The sequence below is a fragment of the Enoplosus armatus genome, chromosome 2, assembly GCF_043641665.1.
Source record: "Enoplosus armatus isolate fEnoArm2 chromosome 2, fEnoArm2.hap1, whole genome shotgun sequence".
In the NCBI taxonomy this organism is placed as follows: domain Eukaryota; kingdom Metazoa; phylum Chordata; class Actinopteri; order Centrarchiformes; family Enoplosidae; genus Enoplosus; species Enoplosus armatus.
This window is the reverse complement of record NC_092181.1, coordinates 11,220,086-11,244,142: the sequence shown is the minus strand read 5'-3', so window position 1 is coordinate 11,244,142 and position 24,057 is coordinate 11,220,086. Positions and strand designations below refer to the sequence as shown.

Below are 24,057 nucleotides of genomic sequence, written 5' to 3'. Positions count from 1 at the left end.
TGTGTGTTGACTTGTAACAATGTAGTGCAACTGAAGGCCTAGTTAGTTGCCCACTTTTAAATCAAACTAGACAAAACCCTTATCCCGAAGCCCTTATCCATAAAAGCTCCATGTGCATGCTGCACAGTTGCTGATTTAGACTATTTCATGGATAAAAAGGCTTGACATTCATTTAAAAGAAAAACTGACTGTGAAATAGGTCTTCTAGGCCTCTGGGTCCACAGGGTCCAACATTTTTTGTTGATCCAACTGGTGCATCAGGTCCAGTTCAGCAGCTGAGTTAAGCCTCAGGACTGAAAGTGGAAATAGGTTGTTATGCATGCTTTAATAATGTATAGATATTCACTATACTACCCTGGATAGCAACTCATGATCTCATTAGGCTTCTTCTAAAATCCAAACTACTGTCCTGCATATAAACTTATATTAACTTGACTTATGGGGAGTCAGATAACAGCCTCTTCCACAACTGACTGAAAGTAAAAAAAAAAGAGGAAAGACTTTTACTTTGAAGGCGTGGGCCGGATCTAGCACTTTTCCCACTGTGGCTAACTTGACCGCGTGGGGAGCTGTCAGTGGAGCAGCCGAGCGGTATCGACAGGCAGGGAAAGCCCTCAGACAGTAAGTACAGTGTCTCCGGTGAAGACCGCCGCTCCGCACTCTGCTGGCTCCACGCTGAGGGCTGCGCCTCTAAACGGACTGAAAAACACTTCAAGACAGCGAGACTGAGCTGTAGCACTGATTTGTTTTCATTTTAGGGGGACATGGCTGATGTAAGTTCAAACGAGTCGTCCACCGCGGACGTAGCGAATAGGTTTGCTCGCAAAGGTGCTTTGAGGCAAAAAAACGTCCACGAAGTCAAGAACCACAAATTCATTGCCCGGTTCTTCAAGCAGCCGACTTTCTGCAGCCACTGCACCGACTTCATCTGGTAAGCCTTCCGTCTCCCACCTCCACCCCCCCTGACTGCTGCCTGTTGCATATTGGATAACTTCAGCCGCGTACACTCGATGATGCAACACAACTTCAAGCTAACTTTCTCTTCTTAATCCTGCAACCTCCACACTTTCGAAAGACTTTCTTACTCGCAAAGTGGCAGAACACGGGTGTCTAAAAGTAGTCCGCGTCCCCCCTAGTACGTTTTACTCCAGGGATCCCAATTTGTCGAAATTCTGTCCAAGCAGTCCCACATGGGAGGGGTTACACTGTTGTTTATGTTATTCGTGAAGCGAATATTCATTGAAAGATAATAGCTGTTAGTAGGAGAGCGAGTGAAACGTGTATTTAGGTTTGTGATTTTATAGACATCCTTCAGTTGGGAAAATCTCCAGTAAGATTAGAGCAGTCATTTTCATGTTTGTGGGACTAAGTGGCTCCAGAAATTCCCAGGACTTCTGTTTGAGAACGTCACTGGTGCAGAAACATAAATTAACACATTTCTGCAGGATTGTCTGATCAGTGTGGACAGGCAACTAACCGTTCATTCTGTTAAAGTCCACTTTTCGTGGTGCCCTCCCTGATCAACACATCACTACTGTGCTGTTGCCGAAATGGGACCTGGGTTAAAGTCTTTGGATGAGTAATAAGTTTCCCTTCCTTGCACGTAGTTAGGTCATTAAAGCCTTCCGTTTATTGCTTTTTTTTTCACAACTCAAGCATTTATTGCTACAGAAGCCTTGCATAGCTGCAGGCTGGCTAGATTATTAGAGGAAATTCTGCAGTTTACTGGCAGCGTGAGCCCATATGGGAAAGCAATTCACCTACACTGCAGAGGACTGGCCCAACATATGCACATCATCAGAATTGTTATTGTGCTGTTTGTCTAGCGAGATATCAACGTAGTGATATCTTAACTGTGAGAGGAGTAAACTTGCAGACAGCTTGGTAGACTTGCACCCGCATTTACAGTCCTCTATGGCTGCAGGTGGTAGTGTGATCTCAGGCCTTTTTATTACCTGGGGCTCATAACCTTGAGAGTTTCACAGCATGACCTGCGCCCTACCAAACACACCTCCTCAGCACAAGCACATGCTCAACATGAAACTTAAAGGCAACAACTTGTTGCTTTGCTTTGTGAATTGAAGAAGGGTGCCTCTCAGTGCAGGTTGGGATGTGTTAATCAGTTTGGGATTTGTCACTAGGTTGTATTTTGTATAGTTTTCAGTATTTATGTTACAGTTTTAGTTTCAGTTTCAGTTGTTGAAAAAAATATAATTTCTTTTGTAGAAACAAATAATATTCTTTGTTAATTTTTACTTCGCACATTAACAAATATACTAACAACTTATATTAAACAAAAAAAAGCACATGCATATACAGTATATTTGTATGCACAATATATATATACTGTTCATATATGTACATATGCTCGTGTCAAGAACGTTGTTTTCTGTCCTGACAGCGTGATACACCGGATGGCCAAAAGTATGTGGACAATCAAACATTACACCCCCGTGTGCGACTGTCGAACACCTCATTCCAAAACCATGTGTGCTAATCTGCTGCTTCCCTCATCTGTAGAGGCTTTGTACAAGATTTTGGAGCATGGCCGCAGGGATTTGCTCCCATTCAGCCGCGAAAGCATTAGTTAAGCTGACACTGATGTTGGGTGATAAGGTCTGGCTCACAGTCGGCGCTTCAGGTCATCCCAAAGGTGTCGGACGGGGGTTGAGGTCAGGGCTCTGTGCAGGCCAGTCAAGTTCCTCCACGTCGAAGCGCACTGTTGTCTAAAATATCATTGTATGCTGTAGCATTAAAGTCGAGGTGAAATGAAAGATTCCCTTTTAACGCTTTTAGATCACATCCCCCGGTCATATTGTGCACCTATCTAATGATATACCGTATGCCAAAAAAAATCACAAAAAATCTATTTCTTTGTATTATATCAAAATCCAGTCATGATTTCTTCCTGTAAAACTCATCAATCAGTCTTCAGCTTTTAGCGGTACAGAGCTGAGATAAATTAGTTTGCTAGCTAGCAACAGCATGGTATGTCGGTTATGACACGCCCACTTTTCAAATTCCTCTCAATGTTCGATACTCTCAAAATGCCGTTTCATCTCGACTATAACACTCCCCTTAACTGGAACTATTGCTCGAATCATGAAAAACACAAGAGTGTCGACATACTTTTGGTCATAACGTGTTGTTGAGCGTATACTGTGTCCTTAAATATTTATATTGTTTTGGTTGGGGAAGGGGACGATAAATGCTCCCAGCTAAATATGATGACTTGAAAGCTCTGCAGCGCTCATGTTCAGTGGTGATGTACATTATGCAACACCCTGTCCCTGGCATGGACGAATGAATGAGTGAATGAATGAATGCATTTACTGTGTAAATGTGTGAGTGAGAAGAGTAAACAACTATTTAATTCAGCCTTATTTGTTTTCACAGGGGATTTGGAAAGCAAGGATTCCAGTGCCAAGGTAAAAACAAAACTGACTGACATCTGACTCATTCAGATATTATGAGACCCATGTGCGTGTATATATATATGTGTGTGTGTGTGACATGTACAGTATGTTTCTTTATTTGTTTGGTGGCCCGCGTGAATAACTGATTTGTCTGTGCGCATGTCTCTGGTTGGTTCTGCGAACTGCAGATAAACATGAAGGATAACATGACAAAATGATCCCGACAGACCAAGAGTTCCCGGTCTTAAGGGCATATCCATCGTAACTCAAATTTTCATAACCTTTATTTTCATGCACCAACCATGCCGCTCATGATTTGTTTGCTATTTTGAAAGCATGAAATGATTTGTTTACCCACAGTCAGGGTAGTGTTATTGTGGTCATAATTTGTCTAAATAACGTGGCCTGAAGGACACGAGCCTAGAATAACATTGTTTTTCATTAATTTACAGTATAGCAAGTGTTCGGCAGCATAGAACTATAGAGAGGGTTTAATATTATGCGTTAGTGTTTCTGATATCTATGACACTGCAAGCAGTTCTTTTAAAGTTGATTATCAAAGTAATAATTTGAATTTAATGTGCTTTATAATTGCATACTCTCAGTAAGTGCTTCCAAATAAGCGAAGCGTTTGCTTAGAAGAAACAGGCCTGTTTTAATGGAAGCGTGTTTGGTATTAACTGTGTGAGCTGACAACAAAAGAATGACAGGTGAGACTATTTTTTGAGAAGGAGGCGGGGGGGGGGTGTATTTCCCACCGACCTGCCATTTTGAGCTTCAGCATGCATCAACTCTCAGAATTCCTCATCTAATGTGGAAACTTTTGGTCTTGCCAAAGTCTGTCTCAGTGCCCAGGTAACCTGATGTTTCACTTAGATATATATCTTATATAGATATATATAAGATATGGTCTTCAGTGTTGACGTCACTGATATCTGGATGTCGTTTTCACTTTAGTTTGTTTCCCGAATTTAATCATTGACATAGATAAATGTCTGTCAAGAGAGACCCAAAAGGAGCATTCACTAGTGTGTGACACAGTGATAAAATATATAAGAAAATGCAACATTGTAATTTAAAAGTGCTTTTTTAGTGATGTGTGAATTAAAACCAGTGCTCCCACATACTTCAACATTTGATCACAGACATTTGTTGTTGCATTTTTACAACTTTTCTGAAAGTTGTAACAGTACTAGTTGTTATCAGATGACGGATATTTTTTTTTCATCTGCTGCGAGCGTGTTAAAAGTGCCACAATATTTCTCTACGGTACAATCTGCATCCAGCGGATGACTTGATTAGAAAAGGCTCTCGATGGATTTCCTTCTCACTGAGTTGTTGAGCAGAACAGACGACAGCCTCTCTCTGTTGGAGACTCAAAGATAAACACTTTGCCATGCCAGGCGTTTGATCTCAATGATTCAGAAGCTCTTCCCTTGAGAATGTCGGAGAGTGATACATACAGATGTCTTTACTGAATCATTACTCATCATGCTGATACATTTAGATGGTTCATGGTGTCTGGGAAAGGTTTACATATAGGAACATGCATAATAGGCTGTGTTTACATGTAAATTCATCTTTTCCCGTCGGGCATGGTGGCCAACAACCCAACACCCACTCTTCTATGTGATCTCCTCGCACGGAGGTGAGATGCAGTCTGCTCTCAGGGCTGCTAGTTTTTGCTCCTACTCGGGTGAAACCAGACTCAGTAATGAGTCAGCCCAAGGTGTCGGAGTGTTGACAGCCCAACATGTTTTTGCATAACCTGACATTATCGTCAGCGTGTCCGCCAACCCCCTCCTCTGCTTTTGCAGCAAGTTGTCATTTTCATCCTGCCTCATTGTTACTGTCACAGCTTTTGATACAGGAGAGGAGAAACTGAATGTTTAGAAGGACGTCAGAGGCGGCAGGATGGTGCTCTGGAGATATTTCTTCTGCGTCAAACACCGAAAACATTCAGACAGCAGAGGATCGACTGACCAGTGCTTCTTCTTCCTTCATAAATCCATGCCTGGACCTCTAAATAAATAATGGCTGCCTTATCAAGATAAAGGTGCTGTTCAAGGAGAGAAAGGTCCCACTTTATAATATCTGTTTAGCCATCAATTATTAAACCTAAGCTTTTATAAAATGAGGGTTGAGTCCTCCAGCAGAGACAGCAAGCCTCTCAGTCGTTACTTGAAAATGAACTGGAGAGTGGCATTTCTATAACAAGAGTGACATTTAATTTCCAGCCCTGCAAATGTCCCTTCTCTAAGAATAGAGTGGGCTGCACAGTGTTACTATCACATATGTAGTTTGTAGTGTCGTCAGCTTGAAATTGGTTTGATCGGGCTTTTCTTAATCAAAACTGTGTGTCATATATATATATAAGCTCACTTAAAGGGGTTTATGCTTGTGTGGTTATTTGTGAGGACATTTTGGGATTAGATATATAAGTCCATACAAAGTGCATTAACAGTTTTGCCAGCTGGGATGTCAGATTTGTCATCAACAATACCTTGATAATTACCAACTGATAACTGATTGTTGATTAATCATTTTAAGTAAAATTGCCCAAATTTCACTGGTTTCAGCTTCTCAGATGTGAATGTTTGCTGGTTTCTTAGTCGTCTACAGCAGTAAATTTAATATCTTTGGGTTTTGGACTGTTGGTTGGACCCAAACAAGCAATTTAAATGTGTCAACTTGGGCCATGGAAAATGATTGTATGATTTGAGGATGCACTGATGTGAGTATTGTCCATTGTGCAACACATTAACATCACATGAACTTATGTGGGCAGGTGGAAAAAAAAAATCAAACCACTCTCAGCATGACACCTGCGATGAAATGTTAGAGCAAAGTTAATGTTGAGGAGAGTTTAATGTTGTGGAAACAAACAAGCCTATCAGTAACCACCTTTCTAGATGGTATCTACATTGTGAACGATCTGTCTGTCGTCACTTGGCTACTTTTCCAGAGGAGTCTTGTTTCAAGGCCTGCAGCCGTTGTGCAGCTGAGTATCTCAAATCACCTTATAGTTGACATTGTAATGCAGCTGGGCAATTTGTACCCTTGTCACTCTGCAGATTTACCACCCAGATCTTGTTAGGTTCACACTGTCTTTGGAAACCTTGGAGCCTGGGTTGAGGGTTAGAGTTTCCCATTTGGTTTTCCTCTACTGAGGTTCTGATTTACCAAGGGTTAAGCTGACAGTGTCACCCTGTTCTGTGACCGGTTTCACATTCATTCAGCTGAACATATTCATAGCGAGCCGCAGTCCGCCTTAAGTGTTTGAAGGTCAAGTGCCTTCTTTAAGGGCACCTGTGTGGACACGTATTGAAAGGAGTGTTACTGTAATAATCATTCCTTGCTCCAGATTTTCTAGCCAGTCCCGGATTTCTGCTACAAAGTGCCTTTTCTAACAAGATGTGGATGGCATCATGAGGCCGTTGTGCCCTGCCACTATAAACTGAAGCACGAAAGCATTAGTAGAGCATCTAGTCCCACTGTATTGATCCTATTTCATATTGTATTAATAACAAGCTTTTTAGTCCACCCTAACTCTGCTAATGCTCTCTCTCTTTTGACAGATATGAAGCAGGAAACCTTTTCTTGGACCCCAAAACTTTGGCTCACAAATTGATGTTCTTTCTGGCTTCTTGGTAAAATGGCTGTGAATGCAAAAGCAATTTGAAAAGAATCTCTTAAACTGCTGCTTTGTACTGACTACAATTTAAAAGCGTCTGAGGAAAATTCCTCCTGGAAGACATATTTCAACAAAGACTAGAAAGGCAGATGTGAGAAGAGCAAAGAATAAAAGGAGAGATGGAATGAAAACCAGAAGGCTTCACAGAGAAAGTACTCCAGTGGCGCACATAGTAGTGATTGTACAAGTCTGGTTTTCTGCTCGTAACACAGATCATTTCTGGAGTGTTGATGCAGTCGATGGATTTGTGCTTAATGGTTTCTTGAGGAGGACCTCTGAGTTCCTCAGCAGATTGGACATGTATTGGCAGACTATAGACAGCTGATCCTCCCAGTGTTCCCTGATGCACATGAGGAGAAGCTAATGAGTTTTGCTGCTTTCTCCCAAGAGAGACGACTACTTGATGTCCAGCCATACAAGTGAGAGCGCGCACAGATCAAGGGTGATGATTTTTATGATGATTTACCCCTATCTCAGCCTGCTAACTAAATGCATTTGAACCAGTTGTTGTTTATGATTGTGTCTGTAATGAGGATTAAAAAACAACAGCAAACCCATCACAGAAACCAAACGGCACTACAGTATGAACCTGGCAGCATGCATTATGATAACTCTAACCAACCAAATACTGATACATAAACCAGCCCTGCCTCTGTGTTCCTTTGATGGTTAGTGGTCTTGTTTGATGTGTTAGACCAAACTTTGATAGTGTCAGACAAATAATCATGGCTACAAATGTTTTCATCCGCCAAATCCCGTCAATGCACAGAGGTGTTGTTTACCTTGTGCAGTTCAGTGTTTGGACAGTGCTCAGAATATCCTTGTGCACATCCGCCACAGTGTCATCCCAATAACGGCTCTGTTGACAGTCCATGGAAAGGTAAACTCAAGAGTGTCCATGGTCCTGTCTGTGCTGGCTTGCACTCACATTCTACTGTCGCTTCTTATTGTTGTTTTATCTTTCCATTTTCAACTTGCTCAAACAGCACGTGCTTCTCAACTGATGTTCTTCCTACTTCGTTTGAGTGCTATACATCCTGGAGCTGCATTAGGAGCCTGGTTATGATGCTGAAGGCTCAGCACCATGGAAGTGTCAATGGAGGCCAGAAAGACGAGGCAGATTGAGTACACAATACTTATCTAGCCTTTGGCCTGGATTCATTGTAAGTTGCACAGTTCAAAGTGTTAGCCAATGACTACAAATTGTTGAATGTATTCACGAAAATGCAGACGTCAAGACCTAGGAAGCTCCCTTTCAGTTGTGTGGCAGATTTGTATGTCATACAATCAGTAATACGCTGGTTCATGCTTTCATTTCTCCCAGGGGTTACACGGCCTATAATAACCTCCATCTTTTCATGAGAGACGTGAGAGTTTATTAAAATGTCAACCTCAGGTGGCCTGAAATAAACCACGTTGATGTGTGCCTCAGTGAGTAATGCTTTTACAGTGAAATTACTGGAAAACAGCATAGACTATCTCCGTGGTTAAGCAGCTTTTTTCAATTGTGTTTTTATTAGACAGCAAAAGATATTACATTTCTAGTGCACAAAGTTATATGAATGTATGGTACCACATCTTTTCAGGAATAGCGTCCTTAGTTTCTCCTATCAAATGGAAGGCAATTATATTCATTTAGTGTTGTAAAAGCAGTGTGCAGAAAACAAGCAGGGGTTTAAAACCCTCAGTGATGAAACTTTGAAGTGCTAATCTAGCAGCACTGTTATAGTTTTCATAAGTGCCCCTTCAGATTCTGGGCATGCTAAAAAATTTATTTCAATATCCAGAGACTTTTTTCCTCCAGTTTTCTGTTAGCAATTGATGTGCTTGTTTGTGTATTTATTTATTTATCCACTCAGATATGGGGAAGTGATGCAAACTTCAAACAAAAAAGGGAAGAGCAATTTCCGCCACAAAAGCCTTAAACATAATTTTCATTCCATCATTTGGCCCTCCAAGAAATGATTCTGAGAAGAGAGGAGAGACATGAAAGCCCTGTTGACTGTGGTCCGGGGGATCCACATCAGCCCTCAACCTCTGTCAGGGCTGTGAAACCACCGACCACCCTGCATCTGTTGCTTTATCTCTGCTACTTTAATGCCTGTGCCTTTGTTTGTGCCTTCCTCTCAGTTCTTTTTTTCTCCTCTGTTGTAAAGCGGCGGTATACTTTGAACAAAGTAAAAGATTCATTGCTAACCGCTTTGATGCTAAGAGCTGAATTTTGTTTGTGTAGCAAGTATACTGCCAGCTTTCTCTTTTTCTTTTCTCTCCGTCTCTGTCTTTTTACTTATTTGCTTGTTTGCCAGACAGAAAACTGCTCTCTACAGTGCCCTCTGTCCTGGGTGCCTACAGGGTTGCTCCCATATGCCCACTTTCTTTCTCTCTTTCCACACACACACACACACACACACACACACACACGTCCAATCCCTTCATCTCATGCTAGAAATTAGCAATCAGGGACTTGATTTGTGCTGGGTTTAACATCGCATGGCCATGCTCTTAGGGTTAAGATGTCCCAACTGCTTGTCCCTTAATACAGTTTTGGCCCATAGTTAGATGGACATCAAGATACTTGATTTAGAGAACGGAGTAAAGAAGAGGCATCATGACGTGTGTGTGTGTGTGTGTGTGTGTGTGTGTGTGTGTGAGAGAGGGAAGGAGGCAGAGTTCAACATTTGCTATATTTAGAGTTTCTCCTCGGCCCCCTGAAGAGACACACTGCTATGCATAGAGTTGGTTCTGTTTACAGGAGGTCACTTGCTCTGTCTTTAGATGGCCACTGTGTGATTACATAAGAGACTTGACTACGGACACACATGTTAATGTTAGTTAGATGCTAGCAAGTTAGTGACTTGACCAGGGATATCAAGCCCTGATTTTCATTGAAGTGACTAGACAACAAGCTAAAGTAACTTCTGAAACCATTGTTTAGCAGTTCTGTCACAAAGAGCATATTTTTGTTTTTAGTTTAATTAATCCAAAAGATCAATGTGATTGGATACAGCAGTCTGCTGTTGCCTGCTTTAGATCTGCGTTCTGACCACAGCCATGTAAAAACATTGAATGTGTATCCTGATAAGGCTGTTAAACACCAATATTAACCAACAATATCACTGTATCAATATTAGTATTCCTTTTTCCTTATTACAGTCCAGTCAAGTCTGTCACGCACATTGAGAGAGACTTGTAACCTGCAGAAACTGACATTTAAATTGCAGACGATGATCAGGACCATGTACTTGTACAATGCTCCTGCCTGGAGAGATATGGCCTATCTGACAGAGACCATAATAAGTAATGCTGCTCCGGCAAATCCCCAGCAGTAAAACCTCTTAGTCCTAAAGCCTCCCCAGCTGTAAAAGGGTCACCACCATGGATTCATGTTTGCCATAGAAAGTAGTTAAAAGAACTCTTAGCTTTACTCTTTATTACTTTCTGTCGACTGTCTGATCCATAAGCACAAGAAACAGTAAACATTAGTGTAAAAGCTACTCACTGGTAGTGATATCAATGCATTGCAATTACAATCAAGCTTTGAGTTCTGTAGCTGGAGCCAGCCAGTGGCTTGTCAGAAGAAAATGAACAGCAACAAAAACACTAAAAGTCACAATAGCTCTGCAGAACCTTGTTCACTAGGCGCTGCTCATTTTTGACTGGCTGGTCACTACAGTCCTCAGGTGGAGACAGCAGTAACCTCTTGGACAAACATGAGCAGCAGGCAAGAGCATTCGCTTATAACTAGTATGTAAAGCTGCACCTCTTATGTCTCTTAGTAAGGTGTTTGACCACTTCTAGCCTCCCGAACAGCTTCAGTGTGCCCTGAACAAACATGTCTGACTTGGTGTCGGCCCATGTAGCAAATTTGAACCATTTAACCATTTCAGTGTTAGCTATTAGCTGCATATCTTTGTTTAGTTGCATTGAGTTGAAACTAAATAAATTATTTTTTGGATGCACTTTCCCTGTGGTCGTAGAAAGGGTGTAGTATTTTACAGAACAGTTACTGAGCAGATTATATTCAGTCATAAAGAACAAAAAATAGAGTCTCCCTGCACTATTTGGATGACTCTGTTGTTATAGTCTTGGGAATGCTGGGTGCTGTAAATTGGCAGTGCTACTGATGTATAATGCTTTAATGCTTTCTATGAGCATAACTCTGTACTGGTGGATTATGTGTTTTGATTTGCAGAAGTGTGTATTGTTTCACTTTACATAAAGCCGATATGTTGCGCAAAAGTGTGTGAGTTGGTTGTGTTTTGTTTGTTAAGCTAGTTTGTGTTGCCTTTGACCAACTTCATTGTCGAGCATAATGCTTTGAAACAGACATAAATATTTCCTAATTAGACCTCTTTTGATGAAATGGAAAAGACCGATTCAATGTCAAAAAAGGATTCCAAATAAATTAGAAAATGCAAATAAATGTCACTCTTGACTACATTATGTCTGTGTCTTTAGGCCACAGCTGAATAAAACTTTAATATCTCTGGAAGGTGAATTTGGAGGTGCTGGCTAGCAGCCTGGTTCTGACTAGAAGCAGCATTGCCAAAGCAAACTGTATGGCCATTTTGGATTTCCCTGAAAGCCTCTCGCCTCTCTTCCTGTTTCTTGACAATCAATTCAGACCAGCTGCATTAAGATTAGACAAATCCATCATAGTGGTCTGCATTATTTATCACGATGCATTTGGGGGGAAATGCTTTGTTGTGCTCAAAATGCACCTCATAGCTCTAATGTGCTTGGCCGTGTATAAGGTAGTGTTTGCACAGAAAAATGCTGCTGTTTGTCATATTTGTCAGCCTAGACTGTGTTGGAATATGTAAATCCCAGTGCTTACAGAATGTGCATTCATCACAAATATTGCTTTTAAATTTAGCACTGATGCTCAGTTGAATATGTCAATATTTGAAATGGTGCTGTGGTGTTTGTTGCTCCCTTGCTGCAGTTCACTCTTTTGAATCTGTATTAGATTACCTTCTGGGCTTCCATGGAGACCTGGACGACACGTTGATGCAAATCTGCTTGTCTCTTGGCACAGGACGACTGCTGCAGGGAGGGAAATACATCCTCTGACACCTGCATGTCATGAGATAATAGAGCCCTGTTCAGTTCCTGATTGCATGCTGTCATGATGTAGCCCAAATCTGTTTCACAGTTTGATAAGGGGATTTGAGTGCAGGAAGGGGACTGACTGAGCAGTCCCAGGTGGGATGACGTCCGTGCTCCTGCTGTCGTGCTGATGTCACATGGAATTTGAATGGTCAGATTTTTCTGTCTCTCTCTATCAGTTGGAAGACACAGGGCTTTGTGCTGTTGTCAAATTTTGACAAACAATGCTGAGCTGCAGGATTTGCGATCTTTGCAATGCTGGCACAGATACTGGATTTGACCTCACTGCTCTTAGGCCCTCTTCACATGTCACTAAATCTGTGTAGGAATGTCCATTGATTTAATAATTGCAGTGGTCATCTGTGATTTTAATTCCATGTTGATATGCCATGTCTATAATGTTCAACACAGACAAGACAGTCAAGACAACATTTACTTTTATTCTTTTTCTGGATGTGTGATTTGAACTGTTGTCGGGACAAGTGGTGGATTCTGTGGGGGAATATCTGAACAATGCAGACATAACGTTTTGCATTGTTAAGTAAGGAAATGGCAGAATTTGTGAAGCCTTGACATGAAATTCTGTCCACTTGTGTATATACGTATTCAGTTTTACAGTTGTATCTACTAGTTTTATCTACGCAACTATTGCGAATTTTATCTTTCCTCCTATACGCCATCAAACATTAATGAAATAGCTTTTTAAAAGATAAGAATAGCTTTTTCAATGGCCGAGTGAGTGCATTGATATTATTGTTGCATATTAGCGAAAGTTTGTCTCCATGTCTCAAACCCTTGCCTTCAGGTACAAGTGTTTTGAATGTAGTGCTTATACTGTGTACATTCAATAAAAACTCAAGGGAAAAGTATGTAAAATAGGCAGGACTACCCATGTCAGTAACAATGTGGATTTCACACAAATTAGGGGCAACCAAAGTGACTTAAGCACAACTAGAGTTGACACAAACAGCTGTTTCGTGTTTTACTGACACACTGTTGGAACGATGTGACCCACATGGAGTATTATTCATTTGCCTTTATTAGATGAGTGTGACATTTTATCTAAACCAGAATGCAACAGCAATCTGCCTTTTCTTACTACAGCATCAACATTGTTACAGTGTCTATTTGAAGCAGCAATAAGATTTTTAGCAAGCCCTACTTGTCCATGCTTGGCCTTTGTAAACCAGAAGCAAAAAAATAGTTTTTACAGGAGTCTGCTTTAGTGTGTGCCCATATTGATGTATGTAGAAGAAATTTGTATGGACAGTGTACCGATGTAAGGAAGGTCCTCGTCAGCGGCTCCCTGTCAAGGTGTCTGCTCTGTGTTTGCTCGGGGGAACTTGAGATCATGCAGGAGGAAGCGTTTGGCAGCTTGGTTATAATGGTTGAGAGCATGCAGATGCAACATGGTGAGCCAAAGTCTCAGAGTCTCAACATATAGTGGTTGCCCTTTGGCTTGTCAAGAATGGTTATAGTTGATATTTATTGTGGCTAGTTAGTTTTACAGGGCTTTGTCAGGACTGGCATATTTATCATGGCAAATGATTTTCAGTTGGTTCTAATTTTGAACCAACCATCTGAAAGTAGATTTAACATTGAAACCATAGACCTGGCTTTAATCATCTAAATGGATGATTTTAAAAACCATTACTACTGCTGCAGGCTTGTCAGGTTTGGCTTGTTTCTTGACTCACTATTTTATTTTATAAACAGTGTTAAGCAATCATACATGGAGGAATCCACCATAGAAGGGGCTGAGATACTAATTCTGCACTGACAGCAGCCTGTGTTCTGTACAACATAATGCAATACAGCCACAAACCATTTTACCTTTCCAGTAAGATGCTTTTTCTTGCTTTTGTGTTCTTGCTGCTGCTATTGACATCTCATTGATAACAGTGTGTTGCTCTCTCTGCCTTCACATATGGACATATGGACATTCTCGTTGCGTTGTTTGGGTGTTGTTTGAGGGCATTCAGGGAAGTTTAGGAACATAACTGAATTTAAAGGAGGTGCGGCATGCAAGGGACAAATGGAAACAACAGAATGGTAACTCATATCAGCACACATTATCCCTGCAGATACACAGTGTCCTTTCAGAATGCACCTATTTGTGGTAGTTAGGTTAGTTTGACCTATTACAATGCAGCAGTAATGGTTTTTAAAATCATCCATTTAGATGATTAAAGCCAGGTCTATGGTTTCACTGTTAAATCTACTTTCAGATGGTTGATGATAATGTTTTGAGGGGCAGAATGGTATCATAGGTGCTTAATGGGAGCTTAATGGTGGCTTTTACTTGAATGAAACACTCATTCAGACTGTTTTTTTTGTGTGAATGGAACCACCTGTTGTTCTGTCATTTGCTCGTAGGAAGTGTGCCCGCTTACTGGGATTAACTTTTGGGCTGGATGCGAGCAGCAGGGAACAATCCTTCCCTTCGCTTCTGAATCGATGCTGTAACATTGACAAGTCACAAATCCCACATCTGTCTGCATGCAAAGTAGGGCTCTGGGCTGGCTGCAGTGTCCCTAAGCTGGATTGTCTGTCTTGCCATTTAACACAGACCTCATGTTGGCCTCTGCAGTTAAATAAAACCCTCAGTTTTAGCGCGCTGCATTACATCGATGGCTGGTGACCTTCAGAGATCCCCAGAGGTCAACATCTCAGGACCAGGCACTTTACTGATCCTTGCTGGTCTTCTATATGGTTGTGGATCTATAGCTGCAGGTTAGATAGAATTTGCCTTTAGTTCTTATCAGATTTAAAAGGCAGGCTTGACATAAAGACATGAAGAAAATCGAAGCCCTTATAATATAATAACAACCAGCAGTGTGATCGGGAGCAGGGGTTTAAACCACATGGATTCCTTTAGGTCTGGCTGAGTGAATCTTTTTTGATAATTTGATAATATCACATAAACAGTCACATACAACAATTTCCTGTGTTAGAGTGGGGTGAATTGTTTGTATATGAACAAGCTGGCGTACATATCTCAGGGATGAATGTGTGTACAGCCGCCCATATTTTTCCTCCTAATATGGTGAAGTGAAATTAGGTTGTATGCCTCTGAGTCTTAACTCTTTTCCCTCCTGCCTGTTTTGTCTTTGAAATTCGATCTTGGCGTCTACAGAGTCATGGAGCTGTAATGGATTTTTTCACCCTCAACACAGTTTGGAAACCTGTTGAAATGTTTCTGGTGTTCACTCTTGCCTTTCTGTGTTATAGTTGCTCTACCGAGCTGGAGAAAGGATTGCTGGAATCTTGTGTCTCAAAAGCTGTTAGCAATAATGAGCTAATGCAATCAATACGGAAGAAGCAGGTTAAATCCATCAGTTACCCAGGCAGATTTCTAACACCAACGTTTTTCGCCACATCCTGGGGGAATTTGTGAATGAGAAACCTATTGAGAAGAAACTGATATTGTAACTGCTTTCTTCCCCTTTACATCAATCTCTTCTCTTGATTAAACAGGCCACAGGCTTTTATTTTTTTCCTCCTGTAGATTTACCAACCCCCCTTCTGTACTGAATAATCCTGATGATGATAAGTTTCATTGGGTGTTATCGTCGCTATCATCACCAGTAGTTACAGCCGCATGTGAGTCGCTAAGCCTGTATGACCAAATGCGCAGTATGTTGTCCATTCTGCTGTATTAGTTTGCTTCACAAACAAATGTAGGGATGTACAAAGACTCACTGACACACACACACACACACACACACACACACACACACACACACACACACAGATCGGTTTTAAGTTATTAAAAGTGTCATTTAGGTCTGTATGTCAACATCTGCTCCCTGAAAGTGGTTAGCGGTGGCTGTCAACTTAATCCATATACAGAGCATATGGCCTGGTTTGTTGTTGTTGTTATATTATATCACTTGTTCTTATGATTTCTGCTTAATTTCTTGTCCATCACATATTCCATGTTCTCTTATTTTTTGTTCTTTTTCTTCCAAGACGATTTATGGATAAATAATAATATAATATAATATAATATAATATAATATTAATAGCTTATGTACTTACAACACATTGGGTTAACTAAATACAGGTACAGGACATCCTGGATGCGTGTTATGATGTGTGATACAAGTTTGCAACTGAAGCCAAAACTTTATTGTATGTAGGAACCAGTATTATATGACTTAATAGGCAGATACAGGGCAGTCACCAAAAATAGCAAAGAATTTAATTGTATCGTGGTGTTTCTATTATTTTGTCCACCCTATTTATAGCAATAAGGGCAGCTTACTGGCTACTGAGTGTGCTCGTGCCTTGTAATGGAAGCATTGGCTAATCATTGTCAGGGTGAAATAACAAGGAGGACCACGCTCATCCCATCACACTCATGCCTTGGAGGCAATGAAATGGAAATGTGTGTGAAAACAAGCAGTGAGTGCCGAGTGAGCTTCGCTTAGGCTGTAGTTTCATCAAGAAGTCCAGCAGACTAATAGCCTTCCCATCTGGACTTCAGGGTTTCACTTTCAACCCAGACGTGTTTGCATTTGAGCCACACAGAGACAGACAGAAATCCAATTAAGTCTTAAGTCTGTATTATTGGCTCATAAAGTAAATATTTGCCTGAAGAGTCTTTCTTTCTTTCTCTTTCACTCATCTCCAACCTAGAGTTCGTATTGTCCGGCTGAAATCGAGGTGGTTTGACAGCAAACGTGGCAGACATTCTCAGTCTGACACCTTGTAGCCCCATAATAACCCAGACCACAGTTTCCAATTAGACTGTATTATACAGTTTAGGTTTTAAGTAAAATCACAGGGTGGACCCAGTATTACATAAGTCATTCACAGGACAAGTGTGAGTCAGCTGAGATATACTGTACATATATCTGGATATAAAAAATATATAACACTTCAATAGGCTTCCGTCATGTTGTGTTTTGGTGCTGATGCAGACCAGCTACCCTTACCTTGTTCTAGTGCTTCAGCTCTAAGGTCAGTGCGCTGCTGGATGGTGAGGATGGCAACTTTGTTTTCTCTTTTAGCTAATGACTGTTAAGCCTTTTATTTACAACTGGCAGACTTTCCCTGTCTGTATGTTTATCTCTCTGTCATTCTGTTTATACAGATCATGCGACTCAGAAGTAACATGACCGGGAGATCATAACAAGGCTCCTGCTAATGCTTCCGGCTGAATGAACAATTTAATTTCTCCGGCTCTTAACCATCGTCATCATGGTTGCGATGTGTCCTCACAGACACTTTGTGATGTTGGAGCAGTAGTCTTTGTACTGCTGATGGTACTGAAAGTGTAATTACATTATCTTCAGAGGCTTTGCTTTTATTTCATTATATCCTAACATTAAAAAACAAACAAGGTTTCGGTGTAAAACAAAAGTCAAAAGCAACAGATTTGGAGTCCATCTGGGACGACATCCGGCAAAATATGAAAGGCTAGTCATTACCTTTAATTGCTGCATAGATGAGAAATTCAGCAATAGAAATCTCCGGACAATGTTAAGACAATTATCCCAATCAGAATTCAACTGACAATGGCACACAATGGTTAGAGTCATATCTTAAAAAGATAATAATACTCATTACAGTTCTTCCTTTTAACACTGGAGCATTACTTGGCAAAATAGCTTGAAACATGATTACTTCTGCCTGCACAGTAATGGCACATATGAGAAGGCTATTATATAAGCAGTCATATTGGGTTGCTGAAGGTTGTACATTGTATAATCTTGGAGGTATAGTGTCCTCACAAGCTTTTTAAAATTCAAGTGCAGCTTTTTGTTGAACGCTTACATAACATTTAACATTAAGTGGAACATTAAGGGCACACTGCAGCTCAAAAGATACTGCTCTGCAATTAAATCAAAATAGCCATATTCACTCCATCTTAATTATATCTAAATAGCGTCTGTACACTATCAATGTCTTTGAAGGGCGGCATAAAATATGACATCTTTCCAATTACACAGAGTCTGATGAATACAACATAGACAACACGGACAGTGATGTCTGTTTTTGATCCCATTCTTCTGTCACAACATTTTCTGTTCTCAGACCATACATTTTAAATCTCTGTTGGGTTGTACTTTCCCTTCCCCTTGCTTGTGGGTTTGAGCTCCCCTTCATATCTCTGCATTGATGTTTATTCCTTCTGAACAAGAGAGGGAGTTTGTGGGAGGTAAAAGGCCACACCAGTTATATGAAGATATGTTATAAAGTTTCAATTTCCACATCACTACATTCATTTTATTGATGAGAACAGATGTGCTGTATAGAAAATAATTTCCTCCGATGCTATCGACCATGGCAGACATCAGTAGCGTTCAGTAATGGAGGAATGAACTGTTTCAACTCAGGCTGACCTGAATTGACCTCTTGCTGAGTATTACTGAGGGAATAATGCACATTGGTAAAAATGCGAGGTAAAGGGACATGGATTCTACTTAATAAAAGGTGTACCTTCCAGAGGTGCGCGCCACTTTGGGTACGGATCAGAATGCTTTTAAAACTGAGAGGGTCTGGTTAATCCATGGGGAGGTGCAGCACCGAACATTACCAAGGATTAGAGAGGGATATTACTGTCTGAATGCATTAGAGGTGTATGAGATAGCTCCATGATGGAGCATAGACTAATGCAGGCTCTGAATTACAGTGTAATCTGCATTTAATTGCCTTGAGTTTTGTTGTGATAATGGCATTATCTAATGGAAGAGCTCTAGAAGGGTTTGTACGAAGAACAAAAGGCAGGGGAAATGGAGCAGGCAGAGTCACAGTTACAGATGTGGGACGCTCACTTTAGGATGATTACACAGGTTAGCAAGCTGGAGAGATTTTTTTTTTACCCTAGTTACACAAAGATCCAGTTCATTACAACTGAGATGTTTTCAACAAAATGTCAAGAATGCAAAAAGAGGGTGTTTGGATTGAATACAGTTGAATTGCATTGTACAGCTTGGAAATGAAACACTTGTTTTGGAAGAGGCCTTTGTCTGTGTGTAATTTGCATGCCTTCCAGCAATTGTCAAAACAAGACTTGCAGGCTCTTCCCGTCTCTCAATCAAATGACACGCCCAACTAATAAAAATAAAACTAATACCATGGGACATGTTAAGTTACATAACTTACACTGATTGTGACAACTCTCTCTATTAAAATCAGTTCACAGAGCACGAAGAAGTAGAGCAAAGGCAAAGATTTGTGGCACTTCCTGACCTGAGGGCTCATTGTTTATGAGGTTTATTATTTTCACACACAGTAGCAGATGCATGCAACTACTAATGCGTGTACACACACACACACACACACACACACACACACACACACATGTTTATCCCTACCTTTGAAAAGGGCTGTTGCCCCGGTAGCAGGGTTAAACACTAAATATTGATTTGCTCAGTCCCTCTCTTGCTTGTCAGTGAAAAGCCAGTCAACACATGGTATCATTATTTCCCTTGTGTTCACCATTATCTGTGTTAACCTTTTTGTTGTCAGTATCTGGAAGAAGAGGAAAACCTTGTGCAGAAGTGGTATTTTCCCAGTTCAAAGTGGACTGTGTCGTTAACTCACCCAGGACGGAAAATACCAGGCTAAATGTCACAGGCTGAAAAAGAGAAACCAGACTGTTAACTGAAGCACAGAGATTGATCAGTTTTTCAATTCTACCAGTTAGAAATCAATGCAAATATTCATCTATGCAGCATAGATGAACTGTCAATATAGTTCAGCTCTTAAATGGAAGGAAGAGCTCGTGACAATTAAGCAGGACTTTGAGTCTCTCAGGCAACTCTAATCAGTGTTATTGAAGGCAGAATGCTTCACATAGTCTGTTTAAAACTGGGACTAGAGCAAGTAATACCACAACACCAAATTATATTTATTTATTTTTGAATCTTTGAATGCAAACTTTGAACACAGTCACTGAAAACAATGAAGCTTCTACCTTGAGGTTTCACAGCCTGAAGCCTCTTTCACACGCCTATATCAAAGTGTGTTGCTTTCATAGTTTATTGTTGGTTGACAGTTAATTACCAAATCACATCCTTCGTTTTCAAAGTACAAACTGAAGCACATGCAGGCTTGATAACATTTCTAAACTCTGACAGTTTGGAACATTTGTTTAATCGAAAATGTGACATAAATATTGATCCTTTGCTTTTCATCTTGGAAGCCTTTCTGCACACCTCCCTCGCTCGTGTAAGAGAACTGTGAGCTTCACCTTAATTAAACAGGATCCATCAATCGATGCTGATGAGATGTGTGTGTGTGTGTGTGTGTGTGTGTGTGTGTGTGTGTGTGTGTGTGTGTGTTTGGTGGGGATGGGGAATGCTGAATTCCTGATTAACCTGTTAGTAGGTAGTCTTACAGCTTGCTACCAACAACCCCTGTTAAATCGAGTCCAGTTTAATGAATATTCAGATTTCAGCCTGAATATACAATTTTAGCCTCCCTCTTGAAACACACCTCTTGCACATGATTAAAGTCACACCAAATCTTTCATTCCTGAGCTACATTCAGCATTAATGATCCATGCATTTATGACCTAAAGCATGAAATCATAACCTGGTAGGGAGGGGTTTCATCCAGTCAGGACTAATTCTTATGAAATATTTTTTCAACCTTTTCAACCGAGGAAATTAGTGAAACGGATAACCATAAATCGCTGGTACACTGATGATTAAATGAAACAACTTCTCCTTCCACCTCAATTGTTTTACAGTTCTCAGTGGCTTTTTAAGACATCATGAACAGAAAAGTTCAGTATACATCCATTTCCCTTTTACTGTGTATAAATAGTTAATCCTGCAACACTCTGTAGAAAACCATTTAACAATCCTCTTTTAAAAAATTCCCTTTGTTCCACTAATAGATCTTCTAAATGACAAGTTAATCCTGCCACAGATTGCAAAGTGCTTTATAATCCATTTGCACAAAGACAAGATGAGACTTAAGTGACTTTAAGCCAATGTAATATTGTAAACATAAAAAAACAATGTTTGAGGGAAAAACTGAGCTGGCTGTTAAAACAGTATCAACATGCAGCTCATCTCTAATGCTACTGTGGCTTCACTGAAAGCTGAGAAAAGGTTTTAGGAAAAAATAATCATGTTCTCTCCATGTTCTGTCCTAATATTTCAACGAACTGGAAGGATTCAACAAATCCAATAAACATAACTTAAAACCTCTTGTTACCATCTGTGACAGCATGTGGCTGGTATTGTTTTCACCTTGTGAGTCTGTGTGTGTGTCATCATGGCGAAATGTGGTCCTGGACACACCTACTGTAGCGGGAGATGCCACAGAAGTGGTTTTGAGTACTTTGCCAAGTGTTTATGTGTCTGTGGACAGAGTCACAACCGTGCAAGATGCAGTCACAAAACTTTACAGGTGTGTAGTTGAGATCAAAATGAAGGCAGAGTTTGAAGATGAGTGTGGTCTGAGCAAGGGGCGCAGGAAGTAGGGAAGGGGCCACTTTACGCACCTGACCCACATTTTTTAAAGTCACGGATCACTCTATCCCAGTTTCAATCCTTCCCGTCTACTCAAAGACATAGTTCACCTGTCTCGTCAAACTCATGTCTCTCATGTCATGTGTTCCATTGCACCAAACACACAGATGTGATGTTGCAGCTGGTGTCATCCCGTAGCAAGATGTTCTCTAGTTTTTTAAGTACTCATTACAATTCCTGGAATTTTATGAAAGCACAATGACTCAGAAAACAAAACATAGAAAATTTGTTACATGACTGGTTAAGAGGACAGTTGGCAGTCAGCTGCCATCCATTAAAGGCTTACAGAATGTCAGGAACAGTTGATGATGAAGATGATGATAGCTGCTGAACCTGTGCAAAGGGAAGGGGGTGGATAGTGAGGAAATTACACCCCAGTGCAGGAAAATGAGTTGTCTGCACACTGAATATTGCAAGCTCCCAAAAGTTTAATGAGCCATTATTTCAACCATAAGGGTTTACAACAATGGTCTGATGTCTATGCTGAAGCTGCGCACCCAGATTTACACATACTATCACCTCATAATGCAGCCACCACCATTACAGAAGTTTCTTTCTAACGGTTATCACTCTCCTTATAGCACCCGATGAAACCATCCACCACACTGAACTATCCGCCCAGACTGACTCTGCTTAAGGCAAAGTGGCTTTTACAGCAAGCTTTTTAGGAGAAGTTTGTTTGAACTTAGAAGCATTTACTCATTTACGTCAGTTCAATTTAGATGCACCAAGACGCCTGGAAATATGCGTCTGTCTTTGTCATCTCCAAAGGAAACTGGTGAGGCTTGTTTGGACTGAGAACATATTTCAAACCATCAACAGGAAACAACTCCAACACACAAGAATTTATCTGCTGATGTCTGAAAGCCATCTGGTTCAGATTGGAAAACCTTATAAAACAAAAGGAAGTCTAGACTGATGCTAGCATTCAGCTGCTGATATACCTACCAAACAGCTTAAATCTGGATTTCTGGAGTCTTGTCTTCATGTGTTTGACTCTCCATTGTGCTGTTGACTTGGTGTGAACACGTTTGTGTAGGCAACACAGGCATTAGTTCAGTGGTTCTGAATGAACTTTCCATGTAGGATAGGAAATGATGTTGTCTGACCTACTGTACATCAATCTAAATGGGGCCTATAATGCACATCTGCATTCCTTGCAGTTTATTAGCCTCGTCATACATGCTCATGAGTGAGTGCTACGACCCTGCAGTGAATATTCAGCAATGAAAGTGTGCCTGTAATGTGTTTCTATTGTCATTAAGTAATTTCTTGCCGGTTCTGTATTTGAGGTTTGCTAAAAAAGATGTTTATCTCGGAAGCAATTCCACCATGGGGTTTATTTGATCAGAATTACTTTTGGTGTCGATGGATCGCTGTTTCACGTCAGGTGCCCATTGGATGACCCTGAATCACAGAGCATTTGTTTGTGTTTGTGGGTTCACTGAAAAGCAAATAGATTCCTAAAGCGAGATGAGAGCACTTGTTGTTGTCCACACTATGAGTCAGCATTTGATTGTTGACCTTTAGGAATGAGTCATAGAGGATATACTGTGTGAGGGGAAAAGGGTGTTACAGCTGTTTATTCGGCCATGAGAGTTGTAGCTGTCATAACTCTGGTTAGAAAAGGTCTGAACTGGGTGTGTTCATGTTCGTGTGTGTGTGTGTGTGTGTGTGTGTGTGTGTAGTCTGCACTCTTGGTTTTCTGCACAAAGTGGACATCTGTGTGTGTCTTTTAGCTAAGCTAACAGCTTCTTGCCGTCTGTGTTGTTTACTGTCTGTGTGACTGTATAATCCCATTGTTTAATCTCCACGGCTGAGGATTAAAGTTGATGGAGTACGTTGTTATGACCTGAACAAAGGTCTTGTTGTAGAGGAAAGATATGTCAGGGAGACACATCTGGAAGTCGGTAGTGCACCGGACACCAACATTATTGTTGTACAGTGTTAATATTTTCACCTGAAATGTTCCATGAATGCTTTACTTAGCTGATGACTCCATTTTTAAATGTAGTTTCAGTCCACAGTCCACTGAAAGTCTCAGTTTGTATTGTTTCACTGTTATCGGCAGGCTAGCAAGCTGGCACATGCTCCAGGTATCGTTCTGCCAGATAAACGCGTATGTCTTACCAACACTACATCTTACACACACACACACACACACACACACACACGCACACATTTCTTGGTGTGAATATTGGGTTGCAGTGCAGTGCTGTCTTTTTCCTTTGTTTTACTTGATAAGGGAATCAAGTGGGGGATTGTAATAACATTATAGTCCAGTACATTCTGAGACTGAGGATATCGCCTGAGATGGCACTTGCAATCAAACTGAGCTCGTTAA

The 24,057-nt window shown here is 40.7% G+C and overlaps 1 protein-coding gene across 5 annotated transcripts in view; it reads left to right on the top strand.

The window, feature by feature from the left end:
- The first annotated feature begins 626 nt into the window (after positions 1-626).
- prkcaa (protein kinase C, alpha, a) overlaps positions 627-24,057 on the top strand; it is a 137,756-nt gene continuing 114,325 nt past the window's right edge. For all 5 annotated transcript variants that reach the window (XM_070917077.1, XM_070917069.1, XM_070917052.1 and 2 more), the window contains exons 1-2: positions 627-931; positions 3,397-3,428. In XM_070917077.1, the coding sequence (XP_070773178.1) occupies positions 765-931; positions 3,397-3,428 (199 nt within the window). In that variant the 5' untranslated portion in view covers positions 627-764. The remainder of the gene's footprint in view (positions 932-3,396; positions 3,429-24,057) is intronic.